Source organism: Sparassis crispa (assembly GCF_003851025.1).
Source record: "Sparassis crispa DNA, contig_000003F, whole genome shotgun sequence".
In the NCBI taxonomy this organism is placed as follows: Eukaryota; Fungi; Basidiomycota; class Agaricomycetes; order Polyporales; family Sparassidaceae; genus Sparassis; species Sparassis crispa.
In genome coordinates this window covers 2,073,298-2,091,068 of record NW_020939750.1, presented here as the reverse complement: position 1 = coordinate 2,091,068, position 17,771 = coordinate 2,073,298, and the positions used below count along the sequence as shown (strand labels likewise).

Below are 17,771 nucleotides of genomic sequence, written 5' to 3'. Positions count from 1 at the left end.
GATGAGGGTCCTCCAGAACCACATTTTGTCCAGATGATGGGATAAGGCTTCAAAATTCAGTAGTTTTTGTCCAGATAGCAGGATAAGGCTCCAAAAAATTATAATTTTGTCCGCACTATGACACAATGCTGCCAAAATGAACAATCTATGACTCCTCACCAAGATCCTCATTATTAACCTTCGCACCCTTGCACCTCAACTTCTGAAGCTCTTGACATGCAGATACAAGACTTTGTGAATTAGGCAACAAGCGAACAAAATAGCCATTGGGCCTGCGTGATGATTCCAGACTGTGGTGAAGGGTCAGTGTTAAGCAAGTCCACAATATCCATGAAGACTGAAAGAGTGGGTGGCGTACATCGAGGAGGACTGCTGCTCCATTTAGTGCAGAGCAAGGGTTATCAAAACCCGTGAGGGTAACGGGTAAGGGTATCCACGGGTAGGGGTAGGGGTACAGGTCCTCAACCCGCCGTACCCGTGAGAGTACCCGTGACCTAAATTAGTCCCAAAATATGCTGGAATTTTCCTGAGCTCTTTTGAGAGCTTTCCCAGACCTGTTAGACACCCAGGTGGTCTGAAAACCTTATTTATGAACTGCATACTACCGAGCTAAGTTGTACAAAAGGGCACAAGGGCCCCAATCAGTGGGATTCATCACAGATATGCCAAAGCAACGTGCTACCCAATCAAACAAGGGCTCAAGGTCAAAGAAGGCTTGCATCGACTTAGAAGACCCTGGGCCTCCCTCATCAGGCATGACACAATCAGAATCAATCCCAGATTGACAAGCATGCATTGACGATGTGGATGATGATGATGATGCCAATATTGTTGAGATCGAGAATACCAACAGCATGAGGGTGAAGAGGGGTTCCAAGGGTAAAAGTCTGGTGGCGCGAATGGGGCCACCATGGAAACCCCTGAAGAAGAGCTTGGTCAGTAGTCTGTGATGGCGAGATGGAGATAATGACTTATAAAATTTTCAGAGTGGCTAAGCAAGGACTGGAAATCTGTCGCATATGCCTTCTTCAAGCCTGAGGTCACCATCGAGAGCGACGCATCGGGCAAGTGTGTGCACGTCTTCCACTGCATGAACCGGGGATGCCGAATGAAGATTTCAAGGTGGTTGGACAAGGGCGATGCGAAGTCGACAGGAAACTTGAGAAAGCACATCAAAGCGTGCTGGGGAGATGAAGCGCTCACTGTCACAGATGAGATGAAGAACGCGGATGATGCTCGCCCATGCGTGGCGAAGTTCGCGTGCTCAGGATCTGTAACTGCATCATTTGAGCGCAAGGGAAAAGGAAAGATTACGTACTCAACACGCCAGCATACTCAGCAACAGTTCAGGTACGTTCTCCAGAAGTGGGGTCAGAGGTAACATACTCACAATTCGCGCACAGGGCGGAGATTGTGCATTGGGTCTCGGAGAGTCTCCACCCGTTTGCAATTGTCGAGGATCGCGGATTCCATTCCTTGATGAAGATGAGGTGCCCGGAATATTAGATTCCGTCCCGATGGACCGTCGCGCGTGATGTGCACAGAGTCTTCGCTAGTGCAGAGCAGGGGTATACCCCTGGGTACTTTGAGCTGTACCCCTACCCCTACCCTCCAAGGGTACATAACCTTCACCAGAGGTAAGGGTATGGGTAAGGGTACCAAACCCTGAGGGTATACTCCTCAATATCTGCCTTATTTAAGGGAATAACAATATAGACATTAAGTTTAAGGCTTGTAACAGTCTTCTTTTCCCTTCAGAGCTTCTGTAAACATAGTTTAAGGCTGTATCTAGGCTGTACTTAGGCTTTATTCACCATACAGTTACTGCTTACATTATATATACTATATGCAGTGATACCCTCCAGGGGTACAAGGGTCAGAAAGTTCATACCCCTACCCTTACCCTCCAATACCCTTACCCCTGACCCTTGAGGGTTATCCATACCCCTGCTCTGCACTAGTCTTCGCGCGCTGTTGGGCCAGAGTGGCAAAGATGTTACAGGTCAGCATTGAATATACATGAGAGAAGGTGGTGCTAACTCACCGGCAGGAGTTCGATGGCGAACTCAACTTCGCAACCAATGCGTGGACATCACCAAATAACAAGGCCATTGTGGTGTTCACGGTACACCTGCACCATAAGGGCACTCCCCTGCGCATGGTGCTGGATGTTGTCGAGGTTGCTGAGTCTCACAGTGGTGTGAACCTCGCAGCTGCGTTCGCGAAGATGCTCAATGAGTTTCAGATCACTATCAAGGTAGGTTTGTCAGTTATGAATCACGAGATGAGACTAGAAAACTCACATTTCGTACAGATGCTTGGAGTGACAGCAGATAATGCGACGCCGAACGATGTGATGATTGACGAGCTTGATGACCTGATTGAGTTGTTCCATGGCCAAGCGAACCACTCGCGATGTTTTGATCACATCGTCAATCTTGTGGCAAAAATGTTGTTGCGCCAGTTCGATGTTCCGAAAGGTAAGGCTGACACCGCGCTTGATGAGGCAGAGAACTCCCTGCGTGAGCTCGCAAAGGACATCAAATTAAATGATACAGGAGAGGAAGGAGGGAATGACGAAGATGAGCCTGCTGACAACATTGATGGGTGGGACGATGAACGCGGGGCACTCTTCATAGAGGAATGTGCGGAGCTCGATGCGAGCGTTCGGCCTGTGAAGTTCGTTCTCGTGAAGGTCAGTATTTGGTGATAATTGATTTACATACCCTTTAAGCTGTTTTCCACAGCTGTGGAAGATCGCGTCGTCGATCATCCATTCATCAACCAAGCTGTTGCCTGCTTGGTTGAAGGTCCTTGATGAACTGGAGTTAGCAGCGAGAAAGATGCCAAGGGATGTGGCCACATGGTGGAATTCCACCTTCAGAATGCTGGAGTTTGCGCTGGAGTACCGAGGGGCTATAGACGAGATGACGGCGGGTCGCTCGATGGAGTTGAGGAAGTTCGAGCTGAGCGACATTGCTGAGCAGTTGTGTGACATCCTCAGGGTGAGTCACACATGTCACAATAACAACTCCCTCTCGACGTGACATGTCTCCAGATTTTCAATGACGCCACACTGTACTTCTCGTGCTCGACGCTGAGTCTCCCGATGGTTATCTCTGCGATAGATATAATCAATGAGAACCTGACAGACAAGTCCCTCGAGGAGCACTACAAACCCTGCATCCACGCCGCTGTGGGCCTCGCAAAGAAGACACTTAACCGGTACTACAACAAGACCGACCAGTCAAATGTGTACCGCATTGCGATGGGTAAGTAAAAATCAATTCTATTTCGTTCTAACTACTACATTATTACAACAGTGCTACACCCATCCCACAAGCTGGAATATTTCAAGCAGGCTGGGTGGGAGCCCAAGTGGGTCACGACAGCAGAGGAGGTTGTTCGCGAGGAGTACGAACGTACATACGCGCAGTGCAAGCCCAATGTGGATGCCCCAGAGGTCGTTGCCTCTGCTTCCAAGGTGAGTACGACACAGGATGGAATTGCTGGGATACCCCTTAACATGAGTGGCAGCCATCAGCCAACATGTTTGACAATCTCCTCAATCGCAACATCTCAAAGACCTATGAGGAGCACGATGAGCTCACGTGCTACCTCGCCACTGAGACCGAGTCAGTCGACGATGCACTGGTGTGGTGGTATGCGCATCACCATGAGTTTCCTCACTTGTCTCATATGGCGATGAGCTACCTTACGATCCCTGGTGCATTTTTTTTTGCTGCTCTCGTCTTGTGCTAAAAAAACTTTTGCAGTGACATCGGTGGACGTCGAGCGTCTCTTCAGCAAAGGACGGCTTCTCCTCTCTCACATCCGCAACGGTCTGTCGACGCAGTCAGTGCATGCGCTCCTATGCCTTGCGGAGTGGAGTCAGCTCGGTCTCATTTTTGACAGTGATGTGTTGGCCATTACTTCGGGACCTGAGGGCGAAGAGGAAGATGAGGGCCTTGTGGAGGGATGGGATGCCATAGTTCTTTTGGAGTAAATAGTTGTGTACTACCTGTTATTAGACATGACCCGTGGGTATACCCATGAGGGTACAAAACCTGCAGTGACCCGTGGCAAACCCGTACCTGTGCATGCGGGTACTGAACCCTTGCGGGTACGGGTAGGGGTACCAGTCAGGACACACGCGGGTTTACCCGTGCTCTGCACTAGCTCCATTGTCAGCAGGAATTAGTATAACAGTGAATGACATGGATGAAATTTGCAAATCCCTGGTGAGATATAGCGCTCAAACGTCGAGTGGGCATTTGCTCTGTGATATTGTCAGCCTGAAGGGAAGGCCAAGTTGTGTTAGTGCATTCAATGCTACTGCAAATGCAAAGGAGCTTTTATATGTATCCAACATATCGAGAGTATTGAGAGACTTTGTGTACCGAGCAGTGTAACATCATATAAGAGTGTATGAGAAGGGCTCATTGGGGACCAAACAGTCTGCCAAACAGTCTGCACCTGCCAACACCGCTGTCAGCTGGGCATCACCCTGACAAGTGCCCTATACCTGGATAAGGGTTAGGGTTGAGCCTCATCGGCATGTCTGGACAAAAAATAAGGCTTAAAGACAAATTTTTGGCCATTTGTCCAGACTAAATAAGGGTTGAGGCCTGATTTTGGACCCAAGTTTGTCCGGATGAGACTAAGGGTTCACAGCCTATTTTCCGAGGTCCTGTCTGTCCTTGGTGCTTGAAGCCATTTTGACATCTGGTAACGTGTATCTAGAGCTTCCAGGCTTCAAATATTTTGATCGTAATGTAGCAAGTTCATTATCAAGCAGGGTCTGTAGTTTGTGAGCAAGCGCTGCATCGGCCTCGATTTGTCATCAGGAAAATCACTTTTTCCCTGAGAGCACGTGAGGAAAGTCAATCTTTCCCAGGATGTCTCAGAGCGATCAAGGGGGCCTGAGAGCAACTCAGGCTGATACAGGAGATTGCACAACTTCTAGGGTGTCCGAAAGAGTCATAGATGCTCCCAGTGCATCCACTTAATTTTACACCTATGTTAAGTGAAGTTTCTATATACTATTGAATACGGTGTAGGTATCTACTTGCATCAGAGGCAGTCATGCAGGGTGCCATGCACTGCCATCAAGGATGACGGACTCTAATGAAGTAAGGCAGTCTGAGGACAGACAGGCACCATGCTCGAGTGAGCACAATGCTCGCGTGCCACATCATGACCAGCTGCAGAGCACGTGTCCACATCGTCGGAGATGTGGTAAACTTGGTGGGCACATCATGGGTGAACACCAGTAGGTCAGAAATGGAACCCATGCTGAACAGGAACGTGAATATGAGCTAGAATGGAGAATGGGAGAGCGGAGAATAGAGAGAGAGAGTGGTGGTTGTGCTACATAGCAGTGACAGTGGACAAGCCTTATGTAGTTGGGTGGCACGCAGGGCATGAGCAGAGATGGCAGGCATGCACCGCGTTGCCCACACCTCCATCTCCTCATCGATGAGCACGCATCGAGTGAGCATGACACCCGTGCACCACATCGTGATGACGTGGCATGCATCGTCCTCTCTTCACACCCTCTTGGATGGGCAAAGAGGACGAAGGGCCCGGGGGTGCACAAGATGGTAGTGGGGGAGTCAGTCGAGCAGGGCACCCGCATGCCACGTCATAAAGACATAGAGTGCGTCCACTCTTGAATGGGTGAGGTAGACGGCAGGGCATGGAGATGGTGTGGGAGAGGTCCAGGAGAGAGGTTGAGGGAACCACACACATGCTTGAGCGAGCACAATGCCCATGCATCACATCATGAAGACGTGGAATGTGTCCTCCTCTTTTCATGCCCTCTTGGATGGGCGAGGTGGACGGTGGGGCCCAGAGGGACGCGAGATGGTGGAGACGGAGTTGGGAAAACCAGGTGCCATGCTTGGGTAAGCATGATGCCCACGTGCCATGTCATGATGATGTGGCGTGCATCCTCCTTCGTGCCCTCTTGGATGGGCGAGGTGGATGGTGGGGCCCACGGGGATGCGAGATGGCGGCGGGGGAATTGGGGAAACCAGACGCCATGCTCGAGTAAGCACAACGCCCGCATGTCACATCGTAGTGACGTGGCATGTGTTCTCCTCCCTTCGCGCCCTCTTGGATGGGCGAGGCAGATGATGGGGCCTGAGAGGGCATGAGATGGCGGTGGGGAAATCGGAGGAACTAGGCACCATGCTACACTGAGCACGACGCCCACGCGCCATGTCATGAAGACATGGAGCACGTCCACCTCTTTTCGCACCCTCTTCGATGGGCGAGGTGGATGGTAGGGCCCAGGGGGATGCAAGATGGCGGAGAGGGAGTTGGCACCTTGTGGTGCATGCAGCTCGGGATCCTGGTGGAATGATGACCGAGCATGCTTAACAAGCACACTCGGTCGGCATTGTAGTTAGTGAAAATAGCACAAAAGCAGAAGGACATATCTTTATTGCCTTTGTCCATCCATCCGAGTGCCCATCCGTCATCATTGGAGTGTACTGTCGCAGAGGCTGAAGGACTTACACCTGTTTGCATAAAAAACTGCAGGTCAGGGTCCGCGGTCACTTGTTTGTCCCAGACAAATATTCCCTTACAAGGTGCTTCAGGTGACCAGTTGTCACACCCATGACGAGGATGTGTCGGTGAACGTATATGGTCGGCGGCAGTAGCGTTCATCTCTATGTTCCTCTGCCTTGATCGTGGATCTGTAACCTTCAGAAGTGGGCCTTTTTTCTCTGTTGATGTGGAATACTCCATCAGACCTGACCGTCGTATGGATTCACAGCGATCCATTGAAAGCCTTAACGATTTTCATGCAATTTACGACATCTCCTCAAGGATTGGTGAGAGCTTCTTTCCCATCTCCAGCAACATGCTAATTCCATCGCTCGCCATGGGTACTCTGCAAAGAAATTTCTTACCGAAGGTGTTGTTGGTGCAGGTGGCAAAGTCTATAAAGAGGTGCTCGAATTTCTCTATTTGCCATCCTCTGTCATCTCATCATGGCTTTTCCGCTCTGTCTGTCATCGCAGAATCATCCTCAAAATGCTCCTTGTACCTACAGATTTGTACCACAGTATCCTGGGTGCTCCTTGAACAAGGAGAACGAAGTCGCTGAAGGTTCAGCCACAGCCGGCCAACATCCTCTTTGTCCTGCATCTCAGTACTGGCTGAGGAATCCTGCATGGACAGGTATGCCATACAATTTTCTCAATAACAGAAAACTGATATTTGAGTTTAGATGGCACTGTGAATCCGCCGCAGTTCTACCACTCCTGCATGGAGATCAATGCAGTTCGAGCGAGCTATGGTTATCCACCGATACCTCCCAACATCCCCGATTTCCATGCACCTGGGGTGCCTCCTGCACTTGCACCTCCTGGACCGTTGCCCAGTGCGAGCCTTCATGGTGTTTTTCAACTTCAACAACGCGATGCTGTGGACATTGCAGAGCCACATCAAGCTGCTCAGCCTCCCGTTCAAGCTGTTGGTGTCGCTCAGCCAGCGGATCCACTTCAGGTTCCCGTCCCTGCCCTGTTACACAATCTGATCCCTGCTGAGCCCAATGCGGGTCCTGCGAGTGGTATGGGAAATGTTTGCGGAGCTGAGAATGTGCAACCTGATGCAGCAGTCGATAATGGTGTTCGTACCACCAACACTGTGTACAGCAATGTTCTAACGACAGGTGATTTTATTCCTTTCTTCGACGAATGAGAATACTTACTGACAGTCACAGTCTTTGATCCGTCTGGTCATCTTGTATTGGTGACAATGCTTTTTAATGTTGTTGAGAGGGTCCCCAGTGCATGCGGAGGCAGGATGCAGGTCCAGACGAGGAAGGACAAGAGCACGAAGTGTCGAAATATCCTTATCACAGACAAAACAAGTCGCGCTTCATTCATCAAGGCGATCCTTGCTGTTCATGAGCTTGCTGACCAATATGCCCCTGGTCCTCACCAAGGACCTGGATTCAAAATGTGGTGGACCGGCTCGAAGTACGTCCATAACCTCATTGCTTGTCATTTCTGACCCATTTTGTGCTTAGTGGTGGCAAAACTTCAGCGGCAACCATTGAGATGGATGACGAGTTCAAAGTTGCCATCACCGCACTTCTCAAATGCAGTAAGGGCTCTTGCAATGTCGGCGTGGAGTTTGACACTGCGCTCATGGAGCCGTTTCGAGTCCGTAAACGTGTACGTAACATTTATAACCAAGTCAGTACATATGAGATACTAACTTGGTCGCACAGCCACTTCCGGTTGAGGACAGTGAAGATGAATTGATATATGGGACCAAGGTGAGCCTGACAATGCCGTTGAAATATTGACTGTGCTAATGTACATTGTAGGTTCCTCGTATTGATCAGTTCACTGATGAAGCACAGTTACATGGCGACATCATCCTTGAACTGAAGAAGAAGTGGATCTGTCAAGATCACAAGGGTGAGCACGGTGAAGTGGGACATTGCTATGTTATGCCACAAGCAGAACACTTGGAACTCAATAATCGCAAGCTAAAGGCATGGGCTGCAGCAATTGTATGTGCATCTTTTCCTTTATCAACATCTCCCTCTTATGCACATTTAGGCTGCACGCGACTGCACAAAGCATCAACCCCCGCAAACTGTTGAATTCGATGTTCTGTGGGATGATTGTCTTGTCAGTGCAAAGCCACGTGGCCGATTAGGACCTCGCGCTGTTGACACTCCTTCACCCATGGCAACTGTGTCCATGCTGGACCCGGCGTCGATGCTCATGATGGCTATAACACCACTCGTTATGAATCTCCTTGACCGTCAAGGTGCTTCCACGTCCTCTACTCCCCAGGTGGCTCAGTCATCTTCAGGCCATCACCATCTACTGCTACTTTCAGGTGCATCACTTCCTAATCATGGAGAAGAACTTGTGTTCTGTCTTCGTGATTTCAAGACGGTAACAAATGTTGACATTCTGAATGTAGAGGACGTGTTCAAGACTAATGCAATCACTCCGAGCATAATCCGAGAGATGCCCGTGCAGCGTCTCTGCGAGTTGTCAGGAGTACTAGAGGGACACATGTGGCAATTTCAATCATTCTGCAAGGAATGGTGCGACTACGTGAAGGAACGCCGAAGCCTGATGGGTTAATTAACTTACAAACACTCTTTCTGAATTCTCGTTGACTACAGTCATTACAGGTCTTAGTTACTTACAAACTCGGAGCTAATTGTCGTTCATGTATACATGCTGAACTATCTAATAGCTAATCTACTTACGAGTATCCACAATTCATAATCCAATGTTCTGCATGCTCTGGTGTGACTGAAAGACTTGCTTGATGGATTAACCATGGGCGTACATCTGCGTCTATGGCTGCAGCTTCGTGACGCCGAAGCCATGCTTTGATGGAGAAGAACGCTTGCTCAATGGGATTCATGTTGGGAGAGTATGGCGGTAAGTAGATGAGCTTAGCACCTGCATCCAGACAGTAAGTTTCAGTGTACTGCTATTAGCATTAATACACACCACAGTCGTCGACAACAATCTGCCTAACTTCCTCATCGTGATGGATTGCACAGTTATCCATCACAACAACACTACGTGGACCAGGATATGGAGTTAGTTTAGGTGCCTAACAACTGCTCAATGCTCAAACCGTGAAGATCTGTAAGAAACTCTCGGCTTACCAACTCTTCCTCTACAAACTTTATAAATCGCTCCTTATTCACCGAACCCTCGAAGATATCGAGGGCTATAATTCCATCAATTGAAAGAGCCGAAAGTACCGAATACCGCTGCCCACGAATGAACATTTCACGCCACACGCATGCACGTCCAATCCCTGACCACCCTCGCCTCCGCTGATTCGTCACATCATCCACACTTGACTCGTCAAGCCAAATGAAGTACTCCATGGGTATATCTCCATACTCTCCTATCCAAGTAGCACGCAAAAGGTCATCTCGTTCTGCAGCTTCCTTGGTGATCTTCTTGAGGGTGAGTGAAAGATGACGCAAGGCACGGGAGAGTGTGGCAATTGATGCATCGGTACCATGGGAATGAATGAGCTGCTCCTGGAGCTCGTCAAGGTACAGGACAGGGTTTGCTTGGAGGAGTGCACTGAGATAATTGACATCGCCTGTGTCGAGAGCATGAGGGCGGCCTCGCAATCTAGCATTCGGGTTGGAAACTATCCCGTAATCACGGTAGAGACTGAGGATGGTGGAAACTGTTCTCTCTGAGCAGCCAGCCAGCTCTGCGATCTCGCGAATTGGTTTGCCTTCCTGCCGCCAGGTGACAATGCACTCTTGAAGCTGCTGCGACAGGTGGGGGCTCATAGCTGACGCCTGGAGGTGACAGCATCACAGATCTTCACTGTATAAGGCAATGTTTGTCCGGGACAAACAAGTGTTGTGGATCCTGACCTGCAGTTTTTTATGCAAACGGGTGTAGCAATTTCGGACAGCTGTCCAAAGTTCCAAATGCAGAAGAGCAGTAAATATGCACAAACAAAGAGTTAGTTTTTTCCATTGACCCGCTCCGTTGTATTTGACGTTTTCGCAGATGCTAAGGTGTCCACGGTACAGACTCCTAGTTGCATTCCCTGCATTCTCAGATCCAATTATGGGCTGAGGACTTGTACGACAAGGAGAAAGTTGATCTTGAGACAATCATCGTGGAGGATGTATTCAGGCTCCTCCAGTGCAATGACAATGGGTCGATGACGGAGGAGGCACAGCGCCGTCTCGAGCTGTTCGATCCCAACAAGCTTGAGTTGGAGGAGCAGAATGCGTTTCTTCAGGTGCGTATGTTACACTTTGATTTTCGTGCGCGACGGAGGAGGCTCAGCACCGTCTCGAACTGTTCAGTCCCAACAAGCTCGAGTCAGAGGAGCAGAATGTGTTTCTTCATGTGCGTACATTATGCTTTGATTTTCGTGCGAGCACTCATTTCCGCCATTAGTTTCTGAGTTTCATGTGGAACCTGTTGTCCTGGGGTCATGGAGGCTGCCGCCTTGGTTGCCATTGCAATGGTGAACATCAGCCTCCTGACTGGCAAGATTTTGTCAGTATTGTCCTATTGCTTTTGGTCAAGGTGAAGGTCAAGCGAGATTGTACCTGGCAGGAGATCGAGTCTGCTGGACTTGTTCCAGGTAATATGGTTTCGTTTAAGCTTGGTGATATTGTACCAGCAGATTGTCGTCTGACAGAGGCATCAATGTCTCCATTGATCAAGCTGCTCTCACCGGTGAGTCGCTGCCTCAGAGCAAGAAGACCGGCGACCAGTGCTTTTTGTAAGTAATTGTAGTTTTGTCATGTCATGTGCTCTGCATTGTCACCCACACTTTCATTAGGTGTTCTACATGTAAGCAGGGTGAGGCTGAAGGTGTGATCATCTTAACCAGTCCTAATACCTTCTTCGGTTGCACGGTGTTGCTCGTTGGCCAGGATGATGACACTACCAGACACTTGCAGAAGATTCTTGCCCAGATTGGATCATTCTGTCTTGTCATTATTGGCATCTTCCTACTCGCCGAGATTTTCTGCTTGTACGCTGGCTTCAGTTTCCAGTACTGTTGTGGTCTCAATAACATCTTGGTGCTCTTGATCGGTGAAATCCCAATTGCGATGCCTATGGTGCTGTCCGTCACCCTTGCTGTCAGTGCTCAGCAGCTTGCAAAGTACAAGGCCATCATTATCTGTATCACTGCAATTGAAGAGCTGGCCACTGTCACCATCTTGTTCTCTGACAAGATGGGTACCCTCACTGCCAACAAGCTGACCGTTGATTGCGAGACCATTTGTACCTACGGTCCTTTCTCTATTGTACCTACGGTCCTGTCTTTGCTGAGGACATTATTCTACTGTCGGCGTACACATCATGCATGGAGAACCAGGATGCCATCAACACTTGCATCATCTTCGCCATTGGCAATCCATCTCGCGCTCGTGCTGGTATCAAGCTCCTTGACTGCAAGCCTTTCAATCCCCTCAACAAACGTACTGAGATCATGTACCACGAGGAGTCGTCAAACAAGCTCAAGTGTGTCACCAAGGGTATGACTGGTATCATCATTGAGCTTTGCACGCACAGCAAGACCGAGAAGATTGAGTTCAGGCCTGAGGCCAACGTTGAGGAGTTGGTGAGTCGTGGTCTCCATACCTTGGCTGTCATGTATGAGGAGTTGGACAGCGAAGATCCCGAGGGTGAAGGTAATGCCTTCGAGCTTATTGGTCTGCTCTCCATCTTCGACCCTCCCCGTGATGACATCAAGCAGACCATTAACAACACTATCGCTCTCGATGTTTGCATCAAAATAGTCACGGGTGATCAGCTCACCATCACGAAGGAAACTGGTTGTCATCTCAGTCTCGGTGACCACATGTATCTCACTCAGGTCCTCAAGGATGGTTCCGCACCTGGTAGCAAACACGCACTTCTTGACTAAATGATCCTGAACACTGATGGTTTTGCTCGTGTTTTTCCTGAATGCAAGTCTGCCGAAAACATATATTTCATACTGATACCTCCTTATTCATGTATCTGTTTGATACTAGTTCTTACTCTTATGATACTTGCTTTTGGCGTAGTAGGAGAATGGCATCTAATACACGAGGATAACTGAGGACAAACCAGAGCGTCTGAGGGCATATCAGAGCATGATCAATACAGCATAACCTAGGAAATCAGCTATATCCTGAGTGCAACTCAGGGCGACCTAGGCGCTCTCAGGAAAAATGCTGTAGAGACCTTGCTCTCAGAGCAACCTGGGACACTCTGGCATCCCTGACACCCTGACAGCTCTGAGAGCATCTCAGGGCATCCTAGAATAGCCTAGGCTGCTCTAGGGCCACAGGTGATTTTCCTGATGGTGCCAGTTTGTCGTCATCTGGCACTGCTGTCAGTGTGAAAGTTTCTCGCTCAAACTCACGTCACTGCACATCAGTAGTGTGACCCTTACCTTTCGCAATCATGGGAATACGATCACTGAACCTTTCACTATCACTATCAGGTATTGTTTCTACTGTTACCTTGTGAGACGGACTGGCACGGATTCAGAGTGCTCGGTAGGATTGAAGTAGGTGCTGGTAAATGTTTTCACATGTTGTAGTTAATGTCCTTTACAGTTTCAGATTGTTGTATAGTCTCTGATACTGATTTAGAACATCAGGAAAACCCAACTTTTACTTAAAGGTGTCCTTATGTGACTTAAATGCACTTATGGGCCTTAAATAAGGTAAAAAAAGGACAAAAAGTCCATAAGTCATATTTTCTTAGAGACTTAAAAGTCGACTTTCGGGAACTTATGGGCCTTAAATAAGGCAAAAAAGGACAAAAAGTCGGAATAAGTCCTATAAGTAAAAGTTGGGTTTTCCTGATGAATGAGTAACTTGAATGCTTCGCATTTTGTCCGCACACTTCTTGAGAACTTCGCGAGCATCATTACTCAATAACTCTACTACTTCTTCGAGAAAAGTGTCCATTGAGGGGAAACCGATCTCTAAAGTATCAGAGGATTGATGGATAGACTTCTTATCTAGCCAGTCTGCAGGAATGTCACCAAGATTACTGTTATCCTCATCAACCATATCCGCCCAGGTTCCTTTTGTTAAGTATTGTGTCAGAGAGGTGTCTTCCTCATTATTGGATGTAGCAAACCAATCAGCAAAATATTTTCATCTCGTATCTACATGGAAAGGGTTTTCATGGCATACTACAACTGATCTGCACAGCATTAGGAATGAATCATCCCTTTGGCTTTCCAGTACATCTTCCAATGTGTCCGCAATTACCTCTTGCAATGTACCTTCTGATTCTGGTATACTGTCCGAAATATGTTCAATCACGCCCTCCGACACACCCTCCATCCGTTCGGGCTCTGCTGAGCTAGTGGACAGTCGGTCAGCATCCGGCAGGGGAACAACTGAGAGTTGATTGGGGGTGGTCTCGAAGTTTGTATCATTGTAAGCACTACAGCCATCAATATTGACAGATGATCTATCATCCATTGTGACATCCGAGGTGGATCAGGAGCACAGCAACACAACATCTGAGTTCATTTGGGAGTGTGGCATCATGACATCTGCACTCGAGCGGGAGCACGGAATCTCTGAGGTGACATCTGCATACAAGCAGGAGTGCACACTATAGGGGCTCAGCAAATCGTGCTGACTGACCCCTTCTGAAACATTCAGCGCAGGTGACCCAACGGTCCCCGCAGGTGTTAGTGAAGATAAATCAGAAATGGACAATGCACCATTGTTCAGCCCTGTTGCTGCAGCGGGAGATGAGATGCCATTGGAGACATCCATCTCATTAACAGCTGACATCCTGTTGGCCCTGAATTCCATACCACTCCTAGTAGGCATAGGAAATTTTGGTTGGCGAATTGTCGAGGTTGATCAAGCCGGAAGACGTCGCCAGAGAGAGAATCAAGAAGAGAGGTTCAAAGTATGTAACAGCGAACTCTGCCTAAGGTGGAGTAGTTGCGTCACACAAGAGGGGACTTAGGGTTCATGCGAGGAAAGAACCAGAGTAATGCTCAATTCTCATATGAGCACCAAGTTGTAGAGAATACAGGGGAATTGTCGCTACTTATGTACCAGTAGCTATGATGTAATCTATGAGATCACTAACTCATTAATGAGATGAGTCAGCTGTTCGGGGGTCCAGGCATGACAGTCGATGTGCATGGATCCTATGGAAAAAAGGAAAGTTAGTATATATGTGGTAGATACCTAACACGCTTACTCGCACTTCTGACAGACTCACCACTTTGCTACAATGCTGATGGCAGTGGCAAAAGCTGCATGCCTGTCAGATATTTGGCAGGTTGGTGACTAGAGTGGTGTGTGGACGCACATGCTCAGCTGCGGGTGGTCTCATACCAAGGCCACCCATACGACATCTATGCACGTTGTCGGAGGGGTTATTGCAGCTGCGGATTCCGAGGCCTGCAAACGACTCAGCACTGCTCTGGACATGGCACTAGATGCTGGGACTGAATGTCCCCCTCCGTTGGCTTGATGCAGCATCCACTGGACTTGACAGGTCACCAGACAGCTGAAAAGTGTGCATTCTCTCAGCATCACCCGCCCGGAGGATGGTTGTCCCACCAATGTCCCACCAATAAACAGTCTATGAATGTTTGTGGTTTGCGGTGATTGTTTTGCAATGAATGATTGGTGATGGAGAATGTTTGCATGTGTCACTGACGCCCCGGGAATGCGCACAACACCATGGTGAGTATATAGGACAGTGGTGCTGTCGCAGGACTGCGATCTTTTTTTACTGAGATTGTGGTACGTTATACTGTAGCGAAACGACCTTAGGTTCACAGGGTGTGACGCGGGACATGCCTGTCTGACTTAGTTCAAACATTCACAGTTCACATGTCAGTGTGACACGGGACACAAGTTTAGTTCACACAAGCGCCCGAAATCACGGCATCTGGGGGCCAAATTTAGGAATTTAGCGCCCATAATTGCATTTTGGTTCACAAACCTTCGTGACCCGTGACAAGCGCCCAAATAAGTTCAGTTCACAAGGGGTGTGACCCGTGACTGAACTTAAGGTCGTTTCGCTACAGTACTACGAGATAGCGAGCTGGTCTTTGCCACCTCCTTCCACACACTGGAATGCATACGTATAGTTCTCCGCGGGTTCCTTTAAATTTTAAACCCAGGATGCGACCGTTCGGCCGTTCAACACATCTCCGATCCAGAGTCAAGGATCCGAAACCGTCCGGTCTCCTGGCAGCTTTATGATACGTACTTGAAGACACCGAGGCTGCGAATTCGGGCAGCGTCATTTCCATTCCGCCACCAAAGTGGATTTTTTTTACCACGAGGTGTGACCTGCAACAGTTCACTAAAGTGGGGCCGGGAGCATGCGCTCGATCTCGTCCTCAGACTCGTCGTCGCTGTCGGGCTCTCTCTCTGCCGCCTCGCGAGTCAAAGCCTCCAGCCCGTCGAGGTCCCTGCCGATCATGCTCTTCTCCATCTTCAGGCGTGCAACGTCTCTCGACAGTTGGTGCAGAACGTCGTCGCTGGCACGGCCACTTGTAAACCTCTTCTACCCGCAAATGCTATAACGAAAAGCAAGACAAACCTCGCATACGTCGCGGTCCACACGCAGAAATCGTCCACCCATATCTTGCTGTAGACGTAGTACACGTCGTGGTGGTCCAGTATGTGCTTCATCTCCAGAAGGCAGCGGATGACGGCCCGCTTGCCCTTCGTGAGCAGCGCCGCAACGTCGGCGCGGCACGCCTCCGCGAGCGCGAACGAGCGGTGGAGCGGGAAGGCGAGAGCGCGCCGGTACGATGCGGTGAAGACGGCGGCGAGCTCCGACGCGTCAAACGAAGATGATTGCGAGAGTGGTGGTGGCGTTGGCGAATACGGTGGAGGATCGAGCGCCGAGAATGCGGGCGTGAGGCTGCCGATCGTCCAGGCGCTCTCTGGGGTCGGGTCGTGCTGTGTCGTACGCGTCTCGTACGCATGTGAGAACAGCAGACTGAGCAGTGTGAGGTAGAGGTTATGTGCTTGGCTGGGGGTTGCCAGATCTGTGCCGTAAAATCAAGGTGAGCTCTCCGGTAGCACGAAATAATGTATGATGTGTACGGACATTCTTTGCGAGGGAGACGCAGCATGGTGAGGTTCTCTTCCTCCGTATATTTGAACTCGTCGGTCGCGGTTACATGCGGGTTTCGCCACGCGATCAACTCTTGAATATACTCATCTTCGACAAAATCTGCCCTACGTGACGTCAGTACGAGCGCTTTGACGGAACCCGCAATCTCACATGTAATATTCCTCGTCCCATTTCTCTTCCTCGTGTTCGAGACGCTTTCGACGGCGCTCGTCAGGCGGGCACGTCTCAGCGTCTACACCGAGTTCGTTTACCTCGTTTTCAGTGTGCGCGACATGTCGGAAATATCCTGAATGCATGTCTAGGAAGCCATATCGGTGGGTCGCGCTAGTCTGTAGTGGAGGTAAGGCCTCGGGCAGGTCCTGAGGGAGCTGCCAGTCATTCTGCGCCGCTGGAGCAGGAAGTCAGGCATGCAGGAAATTGGGATCGTTGATCATTATTCTGACCTTCGAGAAACTCATCGTGCTCGAGGGTCAGACTTTGCGCCCGCGCCGATAATTCGTCGTCCTCGGTGACGGGGGCATCCTCGGAGCTCAGGACTTCAATCAGAGGTTGTTCTGGAAGATGCTCAGGCGGACGGGGTGCGAGGAGCTTTGCCAGGAGGTCCAAATCCTTGAATTCCTGTCCTTTGACCCCCTTGGTCAGCGTAACGGTCAAATACCCCGAACTGGGGTCATAGGACGCGGACGCCTGTTCGTCGTCCACCAGTGCATGAGCGAAATTGAGCCGCAGAAAGTACGGGTTGATGTGGACGCTGAATAACGTCTCGTCGACGTTGATCTCGACGTCGGAGGCCTACTTCCGGAGCGGTGGTGCTAATTAGGAGACAAAAATCGGCAAATAGAGAGAGACATACTCGAACGGAGGGGCAGTAGATGGCTACAATTACGCTGCTATCGTTTTGACTGCAGGAGAAACGCGGAGTGATCATGGTCGTGACAAGTTATTTTTTTTGCAAGTATTCTTTGGCCGAAATTGAGATTGAGCAAGTTTTGGCCTGCCCGGGCTCCAGGAGTTAGAAAAACAGAAGACGCCCTCGACGAGCAAAAACCAGCGATCGAGCAACCTGGCGGTGATGGATGGGAATGAGAGGAATATAAACTTAGTGGACGAGGAGCTAGGTAATTCGGCTATAGGGCGGCG

General features: G+C 49.5%; 6 protein-coding genes across 6 annotated transcripts; 4 read left to right on the top strand and 2 right to left on the bottom strand.

Annotated features, from left to right (window-relative positions):
• Nucleotides 1-910: 910 nt before the first annotated feature.
• On the top strand, nt 911-1,506 carry SCP_0408020 (hypothetical protein; the record flags this gene model as incomplete). Its single annotated transcript, XM_027757530.1, has 3 exons — nt 911-935; nt 987-1,350; nt 1,404-1,506. 3 exons carry the CDS (start codon nt 911-913, stop codon nt 1,504-1,506), a joined length of 492 nt encoding a protein of 163 aa, XP_027613331.1.
• Nucleotides 1,507-1,993: 487 nt separating this feature from the next.
• Nucleotides 1,994-4,006, top strand: SCP_0408010 (putative AC9 transposase; the record flags this gene model as incomplete). The annotated part of the gene is made up of 8 exons (XM_027757529.1): nt 1,994-2,002; nt 2,051-2,257; nt 2,315-2,695; nt 2,748-3,005; nt 3,059-3,272; nt 3,324-3,484; nt 3,538-3,662; nt 3,808-4,006. The coding sequence occupies 8 exons, from the start codon at nt 1,994-1,996 to the stop codon at nt 4,004-4,006; spliced, it is 1,554 nt and encodes a 517-aa protein (XP_027613330.1).
• A 3,272-nt stretch (nt 4,007-7,278) lies between these two features.
• Nucleotides 7,279-9,125, top strand: SCP_0408000 (hypothetical protein; the record flags this gene model as incomplete). Its single annotated transcript, XM_027757528.1, has 6 exons — nt 7,279-7,684; nt 7,736-7,994; nt 8,045-8,192; nt 8,249-8,296; nt 8,348-8,536; nt 8,586-9,125. The coding sequence occupies 6 exons, from the start codon at nt 7,279-7,281 to the stop codon at nt 9,123-9,125; spliced, it is 1,590 nt and encodes a 529-aa protein (XP_027613329.1).
• A 124-nt stretch (nt 9,126-9,249) lies between these two features.
• SCP_0407990 (hypothetical protein) lies at nt 9,250-10,315 on the bottom strand (the record flags this gene model as incomplete). Its single annotated transcript, XM_027757527.1, has 3 exons — nt 9,250-9,452; nt 9,504-9,609; nt 9,665-10,315. 3 exons carry the CDS (start codon nt 10,313-10,315, stop codon nt 9,250-9,252), a joined length of 960 nt encoding a protein of 319 aa, XP_027613328.1.
• A 144-nt stretch (nt 10,316-10,459) lies between these two features.
• On the top strand, nt 10,460-12,426 carry SCP_0407980 (plasma-membrane proton-e; the record flags this gene model as incomplete). The annotated part of the gene is made up of 8 exons (XM_027757526.1): nt 10,460-10,493; nt 10,542-10,558; nt 10,612-10,779; nt 10,827-10,889; nt 10,941-11,154; nt 11,214-11,271; nt 11,332-11,803; nt 11,875-12,426. 8 exons carry the CDS (start codon nt 10,460-10,462, stop codon nt 12,424-12,426), a joined length of 1,578 nt encoding a protein of 525 aa, XP_027613327.1.
• Nucleotides 12,427-15,848: 3,422 nt separating this feature from the next.
• Nucleotides 15,849-17,559, bottom strand: SCP_0407970 (Protein shq1; the record flags this gene model as incomplete). Its single annotated transcript, XM_027757525.1, has 6 exons — nt 15,849-16,026; nt 16,089-16,542; nt 16,605-16,735; nt 16,782-17,019; nt 17,075-17,423; nt 17,485-17,559. The coding sequence occupies 6 exons, from the start codon at nt 17,557-17,559 to the stop codon at nt 15,849-15,851; spliced, it is 1,425 nt and encodes a 474-aa protein (XP_027613326.1).
• Nucleotides 17,560-17,771: the final 212 nt, after the last annotated feature.